The sequence below is a fragment of the Pantherophis guttatus genome, chromosome 13, assembly GCF_059756535.1.
Source record: "Pantherophis guttatus breed Tessera chromosome 13, ASM5975653v1, whole genome shotgun sequence".
Lineage (NCBI taxonomy): Eukaryota > Metazoa > Chordata > Lepidosauria > Squamata > Colubridae > Pantherophis > Pantherophis guttatus.
The window spans coordinates 21,983,636-21,997,500 of record NC_142075.1 but is presented as its reverse complement, the minus strand read 5'-3'; the positions used below and the strand labels follow the sequence as shown (position 1 = coordinate 21,997,500).

Below are 13,865 nucleotides of genomic sequence, written 5' to 3'. Positions count from 1 at the left end.
AGCCTGCAGTGCTGCATTCTAACCAAAGAACCAAATCAACGTAAGATAAAGTTGCCAGAGATTTGCGTGGGAAGAGATTAGGGGCTGTTTTTCGTATACAGGTAGTCCATGCTTGATTTTGCAACCTTTTTTTTGCCAAAGAAAAATTTCTTGGGCTAACTGCAACCCTCCCCAGAAATTGATTGTCTATCTTGCAAATCTACAACAACGTCAGCAAGCACAACATGCTATTCCTTTTGCCAGCTCTGTCCCAAAATAGTAAACAGAGCTCAGGGGAAATAGCTTGATTTTGGAGAAAGGGAGGCTGTGGAAGAGTGCCCTCTGGTGGTCCTCAACATTCTTGCAGGATGAGCATCATCTTTCAACAGATCCTTATGGGCCATTTTAAGAGAGGTGGACTTCAACTCCCAGAATTCCCCAGCCAACTTTAAGAGAGGTGGACTTCAACTCCCAAAATTCCCCAGCCAACTTTAAGACAGGTGGACTTCAACTCCCCAAATTCCCCAGCCGACGTTAAGACTTGTGAATTTCAACTCCCACAATTCCCCAGCCAACATTAAGACTTGTGAATTTCAACCCCCAGAATTCCCCAGCCAACTTTAAGACAGGTGGACTTCAACTCCCCAAATTCCCCAGCCGATGTTAAGACTTGTGAATTTCAACTCCAGAATTCTCCAACCAACTTTAAGACAGGTGGACTTCAACTCCCCAAATTCCCCAGCCGACGTTAAGACTTGTGAATTTCAACTCCCAAAATTCCTCAGCCAATGTTAAGACTTGTGAATTTCAACTCCAGAATTCTCCAACCAACTTTAAGACAGGTGGACTTCAACTCCCCAAATTCCCCAGCCGACGTTAAGACTTGTGAATTTCAACTCCCCAAATTCCCCAGCCGATGTTAAGACTTGTGAATTTCAACTCCAGAATTCTCCAACCAACTTTAAGACAGGTGGACTTCAACTCCCCAAATTCCCCAGCCGATGTTAAGACTTGTGAATTTCAACTCCCCAAATTCCCCAGCCGATGTTAAGACTTGTGAATTTCAACTCCAGAATTCTCCAACCAACTTTAAGACAGGTGGACTTCAACTCCCCAAATTCCCCAGCCGACGTTAAGACTTGTGAATTTCAACTCCCAAAATTCCTCAGCCAATGTTAAGACTTGTGAATTTCAACTCCAGAATTCTCCAGCCAACTTTAAGACAGGTGGACTTCAACTCCCAAAATTCCTCAACCGATGTTAAGACTTGTGAATTTCAACTCCCAAAATTCCCCAGCCAACTTTAAGACAGGTGGACTTCAACTCCCCAAATTCCCCAGCCGACGTTAAGACTTGTGAATTTCAACTCCCAAAATTCCTCAGCCGATGTTAAGACTTGTGAATTTCAACTCCAGAATTCCCCAGCCAACTTTAAGACAGGTGGACTTCAACTCCCAGAATTCCACAGCCAACTTTAAGACAGGTGAACTTCAACTCCCCAAATTCCCCAGCCGACGTTAAGACTTGTGAATTTCAACTCCCCAAATTCCCCAGCTGACGTTAAGACTTGTGAATTTCAACTCCCAGAATTCCCCAGCCAACTTTAAGACAGGTGGACTTCAACTCCCCAAATTCCCCAGCCGACGTTAAGACTTGTGAATTTCAACTCCCAAAATTCCTCAGCCGATGTTAAGACTTGTGAATTTCAACTCCAGAATTCTCCAGCCAACTTTAAGACAGGTGGACTTCAACTCCCAAAATTCCTCAACCGATGTTAAGACTTGTGAATTTCAACTCCCAAAATTCCCCAGCCAACTTTAAGACAGGTGGACTTCAACTCCCCAAATTCCCCAGCCGACGTTAAGACTTGTGAATTTCAACTCCCAAAATTCCTCAGCCGATGTTAAGACTTGTGAATTTCAACTCCAGAATTCCCCAGCCAACTTTAAGACAGGTGGACTTCAACTCCCCAAATTCCCCAGCCGACGTTAAGACTTGTGAATTTCAACTCCCAAAATTCCTCAGCCGATGTTAAGACTTGTGAATTTCAACTCCAGAATTCCCCAGCCAACTTTAAGACAGGTGGACTTCAACTCCCCAAATTCCCCAGCCGACGTTAAGACTTGTGAATTTCAACTCCCAGAATTCCCCAGCCAACTTTAAGACAGGTGGACTTCAACTCCCCAAATTCCCCAGCCGACGTTAAGACTTGTGAATTTCAACTCCCAAAATTCCTCAGCCGATGTTAAGACTTGTGAATTTCAACTCCCAGAATTCTCCAGCCAACTTTAAGACAGGTGGACTTCAACTCCCCAAATTCCCCAGCCGACGTTAAGACTTGTGAATTTCAACTCCCAAAATTCCTCAACCGATGTTAAGACTTGTGAATTTCAACTCCCAAAATTCCCCAGCCAACTTTAAGACAGGTGGACTTCAACGGCCAAAATTCCCCAGCCGACATTAAGACTTGTAAACTTCAACTCCCAGAGTTCCCCAGCGCTGGATCTTACCAACAAGACACTGTTTCGAGCAAGGGTTTGATGATGCTACCTCGTTCAGCTTCCTTCCCTTAGAAATTTACCTTTTAAAATGTCCCGTCCGGGGCAGCCTTTTTGCAAAAGGGCTTTGTTGTCCGATGCCACCAGCGCCTTGAGCTGCTCTGCACGGGAGATGTAATCGCTCACCTGGGCAAGAAGAGAAACAGGACATAAAGACGAAACATCGGGCTGTTCTGACCCACTGCAAAATCTCCATTCCCACCTCACTCGAGGGGAAGGACACTGCAAAATCCCCATTCCCTCCCCACTCTGGGGCAAGCCAGAAGTGGTATATGCCGGTTCTCCGAACTACTCAAAATTTCCGCTACCGGTTCTTCCGAACCTGTCAGAACCTGCTGGATTTCACCCCTGGACAGAATATGCATTTCAAAAAAACCGGAACTAATGAATATTGGTGTACCTACCAAGATCGCAAATTAGCTCATATTGATTAGGAGTTGCCTAGCACCAAAATGTATTTTGCCGGCCATACTTCTTAGCTTGCTTTCAAGCCTTTTGAAACGTGACTTCTCAAGAGTCAGAGTAAAAAATATCAGTGGGTCCCATCTATCTCCCCTGCCTAAGGCAGAGATCCGTGTCTAATCCGGCTTGCAAAGGAGCATTTTCACCTACCCCAAAAGCTTGCTTGAAAAATTAGCCATCGGGTCCAGGGGTGGGATTCAACCGGTTTAGACCGGTTCGGGTGAACCGGATGTTAATTTTAATCTGGTTCACCAAACCAGTAGTTGCAAGGACTGGCTGACCTCACTCCTCCCCTCCCAGGAGTCTCCACGCAACCTATTTTGGATGCGAGGTAAGTGCAGGGCCCGCGTGGAGGCTCTTGAAGGGGGAAAAATGGGTCTACTGGAAGTAACGGAAGTCCAAAAATGGGCCTGTTTCTGGCCTCTGGATGGCCTCCAGAGCCTGGGGGAGGCCATTTTCACCCTCCCAGAGGCTTGAGGAAAACCTCCGGAGCCTGGGGAGAGCAAAAAATGGGCCTACCGGAAGTCCGGAAACGGGCACATTTCCAGAGTCCAGAGGGCCTCCAGAGCCCTGGGGAGGCAATTTTCACCCTCCCGGAGGCTCAAGGAAAGCCTCTAGAGCCTGGGAAGGGCAAAAAATGGGCTTACTAGAAGTACAAGAAGTCTGAAAACGGACCTGTTTCTAGCCTCCGGAGCCCAGGGGAGGCCGTTTTTGTCCTCCCAGAGACTCGAGAAAAGCCTCCGGAGCCTGGGAAGGGCAAAAACACCCCCGCTGCCATGGTGCAGGCGGATGAGTAGGCCACGCCCCCCCAGCAATGGGGCAGAGAACCGGTTGCTAAAATTTTTCAATCCCACCTCTGATCGGGTCAGTTGAAAAGTGGACAATTGACTAACCTTGGCTCGGATGGCTTCCTTCCGCTGAGCGTCCCGTTCATCTGAAGGCAACAAGAGAGACGAGGAAGTGAGCAGGGCAAGGCTGCGTGTTAGACACAAAGGCAAAATCAATGGAGACTGTCATAATTTGAATGCCCAAAGAGCCATTTGGACCCGTTTCCCACAGAAAAGAAAACACCGGGAGCCACAAAACCCTTCCCGTGCCTGACTATTTCTTGAGCGGCCACAAAACTAGCATATGTATTTGAATTAAACGTTCTGTTTTCTTCTGAAACTTTTCTTTTCTTGGATTTATCCATGGTTGACCTACCGGGCGTTGAAAAGCTCAATAAATCGTGTGCTGGTGGGTGTCGCACATTGGCGGTTGTGACGCATATTTTGAGTGACAGGGAGCCGCAGCAGAGGGGTGAAAGAGCCACATGCGGCTCCAGAGCCTCAGGTTGCTGACTCCTGCTCTAGAGGAAAGAAGGAAGGGAAAAGCAAAGGGCAACTGGGCTACTCACAGCGTAAGGCAGGAACAAAGTACTCCAGAGCTTTGGAGTAGAGTGACAGGGCGGTGGCCATGTCACCTTCTTGGTCCTTCTTGACGGCCTCCATGACAAGTTGGGTCTGTAATGAAGCAACATAAGAAGATGTTAAAGAGGAGAGACTCCGGGCCGAGGGAGTCCGTCCTCGGAAGCAGGGTTGCCCAACCTTAGCAACTTTAAGAACTGTGGACTTCAACTCCCAGAATCCACCAGCCAGATAACATTTGGAGGTGGCTCAAAGATGTACCTCTGAAATTCAATTAACTGTGAGGAAGAGGAGGAGGAACATAATTATTTGTATATTTATGGATTTATAATCCGACTTGCAAGAGTCTGTTATTAGAGCCACTTTAATAAAAAATAGTTTTGGTTTTTCCTGCGGAGTGGATTTGGTCTGATCTACCTAGGGGGATCTAGCAAATAGAGATCAAGTAGATTCTACTGTAATAGTAAGTTCTCTGCCAATGCTGAACTACAAAACCTCTCCTTCCTTCCTCCCTTCCTCTTCCTCCCTTCCTTCCTACCTTCCTATCATCTGTCTTCCTTCCTACCTTCTCCCTCCCTCCCTCTTCTTTCCTCCCTCTTCCTTTCTTACCTTCCTTCCTTCCTATCATCTCTGTCTTCTTTCCTTCCTTCTTCCCTCCCTTCATTTCTTCCTTCCCTTCGCCCACCCTCCCTCTTCCTTCCTTCCTCCCTCTTCCTTTCTTACCTCCCTCCCCCACCCTCCCTCTTCCGTCCTACCTTCCTATCATGTCTTCCTTCCTTCCTTCCTTCCTCTTCCTTCCTTCCTCCCTCTTCATCCCTTCCTCTTCCTTTCTTCCTACCTTCCTTCCTTCCCTCCCTCCCTCCCTCTTCCTTCCTACCTTCCTATCATCTGTCTTCCTTCCTACCTTTCCCTCCCTCTTCCTTCCTCCCTCTTCCTTTCTTCCTTTCCTTCCTTCCTTCCTCCCTCCCTCCTTCCTCCCTCTTCCTTTCTTACCTCCTTCCCCTACCCTCCCTCTTCCTTTCTACCTTCCTATCATGTCTTCCTTCCTTCCTCCCTCTTCCTCCCTCCCTCTTCCTTTCTTCCTACCTTCCTATCATCCCTGTCTTCTTTCTTTCCTCCCTCCCTCCCTCCCTCCCTTTATTTCTTTCTTCCCTTTGCTCACCCTCCCTCTTCCTTCCTTCCTCCCTCTTCCTTTCTTACCTTCCTCCCTCCCTCCCTATCATGTCTTCCTTCCTTTCTTCCTCCCTCTTCCTTCCTCCCTCTTCCTTTCTTCCTACCTTCCTGTCATCTCTGCCTTCCTTCCTTCCTTCCTTCCCCTTCCTTCCCCTCCCTCCCTCCCTCCCTCCCTCGTTTATTCTCTCTCCCTCTCCCTCTCTCTCCCGTTTGCTGATACTCACTGCTTTCCCCAAACTTTCCGCGCTGGGCATGTGTTCCATGTCCACAAAGGGGTGCGCGAAGAACGCCTGGAAGGAGATGCGCTGCTGGGGGTCTCTTTGCAGAAGACGCTGCAGGAGATCCCGGCATTCCGGGGAGAGGCGGGGGCAGCTGGGAAGCTGTGCAGGGAAAGGTGGGAGAAGCAGGTGAAGGCTTAAAGGTACCCCACTCCAGATCAGGGAACTTTTCAATCACTCCAAAGAGAAGCCCAGCGGTGGGGACACAGGCTCGTGCTATGGATCCCTTGCACAATCTGGGGAAACCTACGGATCCCTTCTCAGAAAAACGCATGAAAGAAGGAAAAGGGAATTAAAAGCAGCTTGAAAAAAAAAACCCTTGTGATGGCCGGGGGCGTGGCACAAAGGCAACACAGCCAGAGAATAAGTATGAGTCCCTTTATTAGCTCCAACTTTGCCCCCAATGTCCCGTTTACTCTCCGGTCTGGAGAAAAACTCTCCCACAAAACTGGAACAGCCGTTGGCTGAAAATACTCCAATCCAGGCGTTATAAACAGAAAACTTCCAACTATAAATCCAGCAAGGCTAAGGTAAGGTAACTAATCCGGCAGGGCAAGCAAGATACGGAGTTCCAGAAGTGAAGAAGCACGGCAATAAATCAAACCAGTTGGGAGGATGCCAGGAACTGAAATAAAGCACCAGATGAACTCAGTGTTTGTTCCCGACAACCAGCACTCCCGTTTGCCTCTCCTTTAAACTCCATCCCCAGGTGTGCCTTGTGAAGGGAATCGGGGTCCTTTCCTTCCCTCTTAGCCATGCAACCCACGTTGCTCTCTTCTCCGTTCCTCCCTGCGTTGCCTAGGATGAGGAGGGGGTGGGCCTCGGTCTTCATCTGAACGCCCCTCTCCGTTGTTCTACCTCCCCCCTGCTCTGCCCAGCCTGACTTTGCCCTTCCCCAGTTTCCTCCACAGCCAATGGAGCCACTCTCTCGCTCTCTGTCAGCTGCTCGTCTTCCCCCTCGGATTCAGACTCCGACGGGGGCATGCTGTAAAACTCACATCACAACTAACCAAGGCAACCCCCACCTGTGGCCTTCCAGGGTTACCTCAACAGGTTGGCTGCTGCGGATCTTCTCCTCCAGCTCAGCAAAAGATTTGGAGGCGAAAGGAGGTCGGCCAAAGAGGGCCTCTAGAAGGGGAAATAAAACAGTTAACCTAGTTAAGGATCGGATGTCTTGCAAAATGTAGGACAGAATCCCGAGGAAGCTGCAGAGAAGGACGCCACAATCGCGGCTTTCAAATCTCTTGACCCGGAAAGAATTTCAAAAGACATCAACCTAGACCACTGAGATGTCTGTGTGTGTGTGTGTTCGCATATATATGTGTGTTTGTGTGTTTCAGAGGTGGGTTCTACTTACTTTTACTACCGGGTCGCAATCGGAGCATGCGCAGATCGCTTCTAATGACGTCAGGGTCAGTGGGCGGAGCCTCCTGCTAGTTTTACTACCGGTTCTATAGATTCGGTCCGAACCGAGGGCAACCCACCACTGGTGTGTGTGTGTGTGTGTGTGTATGATAACAGCTGCAGAACTCAAAGACTTGGTTCACTCCATGGGAAGACCTTGTAAGGGCGTCATTCATGCTAAAGGTTACCCAGCTAAGGATTCACTGACATGGGGATCATTTTTGTATATCTCGTTTTTTCTACGTGTTTTACTTTTCTTCTTTATACTGTAACTGCTATTCTAATAGTAAATCCTTCATAAAAGTGATGGCTTTACATTCTTGATTAAATGATCTTTCCATTGATATATAATTTTATGGTACTACTCCCCCTCAAAAAATTGGTGTTATTAGCTAGTTTTAGAAAATACACTTTTCCCAAAAGGTTTCCCCAATTTTGGCCACTACTGTATGTACATGTCCGTCTGTCTGTCTTAGACGTCTGTCTGTCTATCTGTCTGTCTGTCTGTCTGTCTGTCTGTCTATCTGTCTATCTGTCTATCTATCTGTCTATCTGTCTATCTATCTATCTATCTATCTATCTATCTATCTATCTATCCATCCATCCATGTGTGTGTATGTGTATACCGTGTTTCCCCGATAAAAAACCCTGTCTTCTATTTTTTTGAACCCCGAAATTAGCGCTTGGCCTTATTTTTAGGGAGGTCTTATTATTTTGGAGCGCTTGGAGCAAGACGGGGCTCCTCTTGTCTTACCTGATTTCCAGCTCCGTCTCCCTAACCCTAACCAGAGAAAATGGCGGGGACCAGCTGCACATGCGGTTAAATAATTTTGGGGTTGGTTTATTTTTGGGGAAACACGGTATATGTGTGGGTGTGTAGATAGACAGACAGACAGACAGAGAAATGTATGTGTACGGGTGTATGGGTGTGTCTCTATGGATGTATATATATATTTCAGAGCGGGCATCAGAATTTCATTTTTTAATGTGTACTAGTATGTTTACAGAAAAAAAGTGACAATACAGGTGATCTCATCTCATCTCATCTTACCGTAGAGGATCACGCCCACTGACCACAAATCTACCCGAGCATCGTATTGCCGACTGCACACCATTTCGGGCGCCATGTAAAGTGGAGACCCTCTCAGCACGTGCTTCTCATCTCTGGGGGACATGTGCTGTGCAAACCCAAAATCTAGGGGGAAAAGAGGGAGCCTTGATTCAAAACCTTCACAGGAGGAATTCATCCCTGTATCCCGGGGAAATCATGATGTATAGGTTAGGGTTAGGATTAGGGTTTTGCAACCCTAATCATTACAACCATTCATTTACCAATTATTTGGGGGGGCCCTCCGAAAAGTGCTTTAGGATTGCTCCTCGTATTTACGGCTGACATAAGGTGCGGTAGAGATGGAGCTCTCGCCTCACAATCAGGAGGTTGTGAGTTCGATCCTAGTTAGAGGCACATATTTCTCTCTCTGGGCAGGATGAGAATATATCTGCTGAATATAGCTCCACACTGGTGACAGGAAAGGCATCTGGCCAGTAAAACATTCTGCTAGCTCCATTCGGTTGCCCAGACTCCACCCCACAAGGGATTATGACAGTGGTGGAATTCAAATTTTTTTACTACCGGTTCTGCGGGTGGGCGTGGCAGAGGAAGGATACTGCAAAATCCCCATTTTCTCCCGATCAGCTGAGACTTGGGAGGCAGAGAATAGATGGGGGCAGGGCCAGTCAGAATTTTTACTACCGGTTCTCCAAACTACTCAAAATTTCCACTACCGGTTCTCCAGAACTGGTCAGAATCTGCTGAAACCCACCTCTGACATGAAGGGAATTTAATTGAGCCCAGCCAACCTTAGCCTGACGTTCCGGTCCTTTCCATACCTGCCAGCTTGAGATGAGGTTTCTCCAAGGAACTCAGTAGGATATTTTGGGGTTTGAGGTCCAGATGGGAGATATTCTTATCGTGAAGGAACTTCAAGGCACAAGCTGCTTTGAAAAAAAGGAAAATGCACTCAGAAACAGTCCATATTCTTGAGGACTAGATCCCTAAACCAGCGTTTCTCAATCTCAGCGACTTTCAGAAGGGTGAACTTCAACTCCCAGAATTCCCCAGCCTGCAAGTTGAAGTTCAACCCTCTTAAAGAAACACTGCTCTAAACCAGGAATATTCAACTTTAGCAACTGTTAAGATTTGTGGACTTCAACTCCCAGAATTCCCTAGACATAGCTGGCTGGAGAATTCTGGGAGTTGAAGTCCACAAGTTTCTCTCCTTATTCCTCACCCAGTTGTTGTAGAAATATACAAGCAGCCTTTTCTGGAAGAATCCTCCGGCTACGAATGAAACGGGACAGATCACCTCCAGCACAATATTCCATGATTAAGTAGATGTATTCCTTGTCCCACTAAAAGAAGAGAGAGAGAAAAAAAAAACCTCCATCAGGTTGATCAGAAGCACTTCTACTTTCCCGTTTGCATCGAGCCAACCACTTTTCCCCCCCCAAGTTTCTAGTCCTTATGGAGCCAATACCTAGCCCAGTAGGAGTTATTGCTGAATAAATGTGTGCAGAATTGCACCGTCAATCTTAGGATGTGGTACTCTAAGTAGCTTGGTCAAAGAAATGGCTGCAGCTCCTTTGCAGGTAGTCCTTGACTTACAATCATTTGTTGAGCGACTGTTCCAAGTTAAAACAGTACTGGACAAAGGAACTTAAGACCAGTACTCACACCTCAACCCCTCCCCCTCTTTTCTTTGCACCTGGAAGTCCTTTAACTCCACAATATGAGGGTGCCGGACGGTCTTCAGGATCTCAATTTCGGTCAGCAGGTTTTCGACAGAGGCCTTGTTCAGATTTTTCTTACTCACGCATTTGATGGCTACCACTTCCCGGGTGTTCTTCTAACAAGAGAGAAAGGAAAAGAGTTCGGAATTTTCTAGTAAGGTTTTTATTTTATATTTTTTAGCTTTTTTTTTTTAAAAAAAAATTAACCTTGGGTATGTATGTATGTGTATGTGTATATATATATACCTTTTAAATATGGTATAAAGGTTTTTTAAAAGGTATAAAATATACCTTTTAAAAATGTTTTTTAATCTTGGATATTTTATATTTTTTGTAGCTTTTAAAAATGTTTTTTAACGTTCGGTATTTTATATCTTTTAGCTTTTTAAAATGTTTTTTTAACTTTGGGTATTTTATATCGTTTAGCTTTTTAAAATGTTTTTTTTTAACTGGGTATTTTATATCTTTTAGCTTTTTAAAATGTTTTTTTTAACTTTGGGTATTTTATATCTTTTAGCTTTTTAAAATGTTTTTTTAACTTTGGGTATTTTATATCGTTTAGCTTTTTAAAATGTTTTTTTAAATTGGGTATTTTATATCTTTTAGCTTTTTAAAATGTTTTTTTAACTTTGGGTATTTTATATCGTTTAGCTTTTTAAAATCTTTTTTTAACTGGGTATTTTATATTGTTTAGCTTTTTAAAATCTTTTTTTAACTGGGTATTTTATATCGTTTAGCTTTTTAAAATGTTTTTTAACCTTGCATATTTTATATTGTTTAGCTTTTTAGAATGTTTTTCAATCTTGAATATTTTATATTTTAAACAATACAGCCAAAAGACGAACAGAGGTAGATGCAAGCATTTTGTACTGACTCATCAGTACCTACATTACAATAACATGGTTAAAATAGATCTAATAGATCTTATATTTGAGGCTGATTTTAACCAAGTTATTGTAATGTAAGTACTGATGAATCAATACGAAATGCTTGCATCTACCTCTGTTCGTCTTTTGGCTGTATTGTTTAAATTATTAAAAGGGGCTAATTGTTTTCTATTTTCTACTTTTTAGTATTTAAGAATGTTTTTTTTTTAACCCTGGGTACTTTTTATTTTATTTATTTATTTTATTTATTTATCAAGCATATATACGTATAAACATGATTATGAATACATGAAATGGATCCGAATACAAAATACTTGTAGGGGAGATGGGTGGGAAGAAAACCATAATAAATAAATACACTGAATAAATAAAACACCGTATCATTCCTCGTATTATTATTTTTTACTGTGCTAACCAAATATGGGGAGGTTTGTTTTTCATGCAAAATCTCCCATCCATCTTAAATACATCATTGCTTTCGGGTCATTTTTGCCCCATCCATCAGGATTCTTACAGGATGCCTCCACTTTCATGTTTTAAAGTATTGCAAACAGTATTTATTGATTTGTCAAGCACATATAAGAATAAAAGTAAAAAACAATGATTTGAATACATTTTTAAACCCCATCCATTCCACAGATAATCCCTGCACCCCAAAACTCTTTTGGAAGGAGAAGGAGTGGTGGTGGTAGGGAGGAAATCCACCCTAATTTTTCCAAAGTGGGAAAGGGTCCCAAGACCACAACCATTAGGAAACCCCATAGTAGGTGTGTGTGTGTGTGTGTGTGTGTGTGAGTCAGTGTGTGTCAATCATCCCAAGACTCCTGTCCGGCTGGCTCCCCCTCCTTTTTTGCACGCGCGTCCCCAACCCAACCCAACCCAACTCAACTCAACCCAACTCAACCCAACCCGGCACCAAGGAACTGCGCGCAGATAGACCCTTCCAGGTAGACTTCCTCGCGCAGGGGAGGCTCTACCTTTGGCAGCCCGACCAACCAACCGGCCGGACCGAGCAGGCCAGGGCAAGGGCAGCTGCTCCGAGAGATACTCCTCCGTGCCAACCCCGCGTTACCTTCCTGTAGGCTTTGAAGACAGTGGCGTAGGTGCCGCTGCCCAGCCGCTCGGTTAGCAAGAAATCTTCCAGCTGCGGAGGTGCCCAGCCGGCCCCGGCCATCTCCGGGCCGGGCAAGGCTCCTCCGGGTCCCCGCTTGGAAGCAGAGGCAGAGGCGGAGGCGGCCGAGGCTCCTCCTGCTCCGCTTCCTGCTTGGCAAAGCAAGCCGAGAAGCGCAGCCTTTGCGCGCAACCGGCTTGGCAGCTGGGCGCCGCTGCAACGATGCGCTGCAGGTTTTCCCCCGGGGGTGGGGGGTTGGGAGGAAATTCCTGGGGGTGGGTGGGGAGGTGGGGGTCTTGGTCCGGGGTAAAGATAGACGGGAAGCCCCTTAACGCAGGTTTTGGTCCAGTAGTAAAGGCATCAGGTTAGAAGCCAGGAGAAGGTGAGTTCTAGTTCCCCTTGGTTGGGCGACTGTGAGATGGTGAGTCTTGCCTTGGCTTCAAAAGCCAGCTGGGTGACTATGGGCCAATGACCAGGTGACGGTGAGTTGTAGTTCCACCTTAAAAGCATGACAGCCAGCTGGATGAGTTTTTGGGCCAATGACCAGGAGACAGTGAGTTGTAGTTCCACCTTAAGCTTGACAGCCAGCTGGATGAGTTTTTGGGCCAATGACATGGAGACTGCGAGTTGTAGTTCCACCTTAGCTGGGTGACTATGCTCCAATGACCGGGAGACAGTGAGTTGTAGTTCCACCTTAAGCTTGACAGCCAGCTGGATGAGTTTTTGGGCCAATGACCAGGAGACAGTGAGTTGTAGTTCCACCTTAAGCTTGACAGCCAGCTGGATGAGTTTTTGGGCCAATGACCAGGAGACAGTGAGTTGTAGTTCCACCTTAAGCTTGACAGCCAGCTGGATGAGTTTTTGGGCCAATGACCAGGAGACAGTGAGTTGTAGTTCCACCTTAAGCTTGACAGCCAGCTGGATGAGTTTTTGGGCCAATGACCAGGAGACAGTGAGTTGTAGTTCCACCTTAAGCTTGACAGCCAGCTGGATGAGTTTTTGGGCCAATGACCAGGAGACAGTGAGTTGTAGTTCCACCTTAAAAGCATGACAGCCAGCTGGATGAGTTTTTGGGCCAATGACATGGAGACGGTGAGTTGTAGTTCCACCTTAGCTGGGTGACTATGGGCCAATGACCGGGAGACAGTGAGTTGCAGTTCCACCTTAAGCATGACAGCCAGCTGGATGAGTTTTTGGGCCAATGACCTGGAGACAGTGAGTTGTAGTTCCACCTTAGTTGGGTGACTATGGGCCAATGACCAGGTGACGGTGAGTTGTAGTTCCACCTTAAGCATGATAGCCAGCTGGATGAGTTTTTGGGCCAATGACCTGGAGACGGTGAGTTGTACTTCCACCTTAGCTGGGTGACTATGGGCCAATGACCAGGAGACAGTGAGTTGTAGTGCCACCTTAAGCATGACAGCCAGCTGGATGAGTTTTTGGACCAATGACCGGGAGATGGTGAGTTGTAGTTCCACCTTAGCTGGGTGACTATGGGCCAATGACCAGGAGACAGTGAGTTGTAGTGCCACCTTAAGCATGACAGCCAGCTGGATGAGTTTGGGCCAAACACCAGGAGACGGAGAGTTCTGGTTCCATGTTAGACATGAAAGCCAGCTGGGTATCCAGCCCATCTTGTAGGATAATATTTGTGGGGAAAATAAGGGAGGGAGGGAGGGAGCATGAGATACATGTTTGTCAACTAGAATTATTGATAAAAACAATCTTTCCCCCTCCCTTTCTCTCTCTGTGTATGTGTCTCATGATGTGCCAGCCCAGCCTCTTGTCGTATTTGTGACTTGGTCTTCCTTGTAAAG

General features: G+C 46.2%; 1 protein-coding gene across 1 annotated transcript in view; it reads right to left on the bottom strand.

The window, feature by feature from the left end:
• The window catches only part of ULK3 (unc-51 like kinase 3), a 19,537-nt gene extending 7,277 nt beyond the window's left edge, over nucleotides 1-12,260 (bottom strand). Inside the window, exons 1-10 of the mRNA XM_060689469.2 lie at nucleotides 12,010-12,260; nucleotides 10,026-10,166; nucleotides 9,552-9,672; nucleotides 9,151-9,255; nucleotides 8,312-8,455; nucleotides 6,902-6,984; nucleotides 5,803-5,958; nucleotides 4,396-4,501; nucleotides 3,893-3,933; nucleotides 2,561-2,663 (exon numbers count right to left, since the gene is read on the bottom strand). Of these exons, the coding sequence (XP_060545452.2) occupies nucleotides 2,561-2,663; nucleotides 3,893-3,933; nucleotides 4,396-4,501; nucleotides 5,803-5,958; nucleotides 6,902-6,984; nucleotides 8,312-8,455; nucleotides 9,151-9,255; nucleotides 9,552-9,672; nucleotides 10,026-10,166; nucleotides 12,010-12,111 (1,102 nt within the window). The 5' untranslated portion in view covers nucleotides 12,112-12,260. The remainder of the gene's footprint in view (nucleotides 1-2,560; nucleotides 2,664-3,892; nucleotides 3,934-4,395; nucleotides 4,502-5,802; nucleotides 5,959-6,901; nucleotides 6,985-8,311; nucleotides 8,456-9,150; nucleotides 9,256-9,551; nucleotides 9,673-10,025; nucleotides 10,167-12,009) is intronic.
• Nucleotides 12,261-13,865: the final 1,605 nt, after the last annotated feature.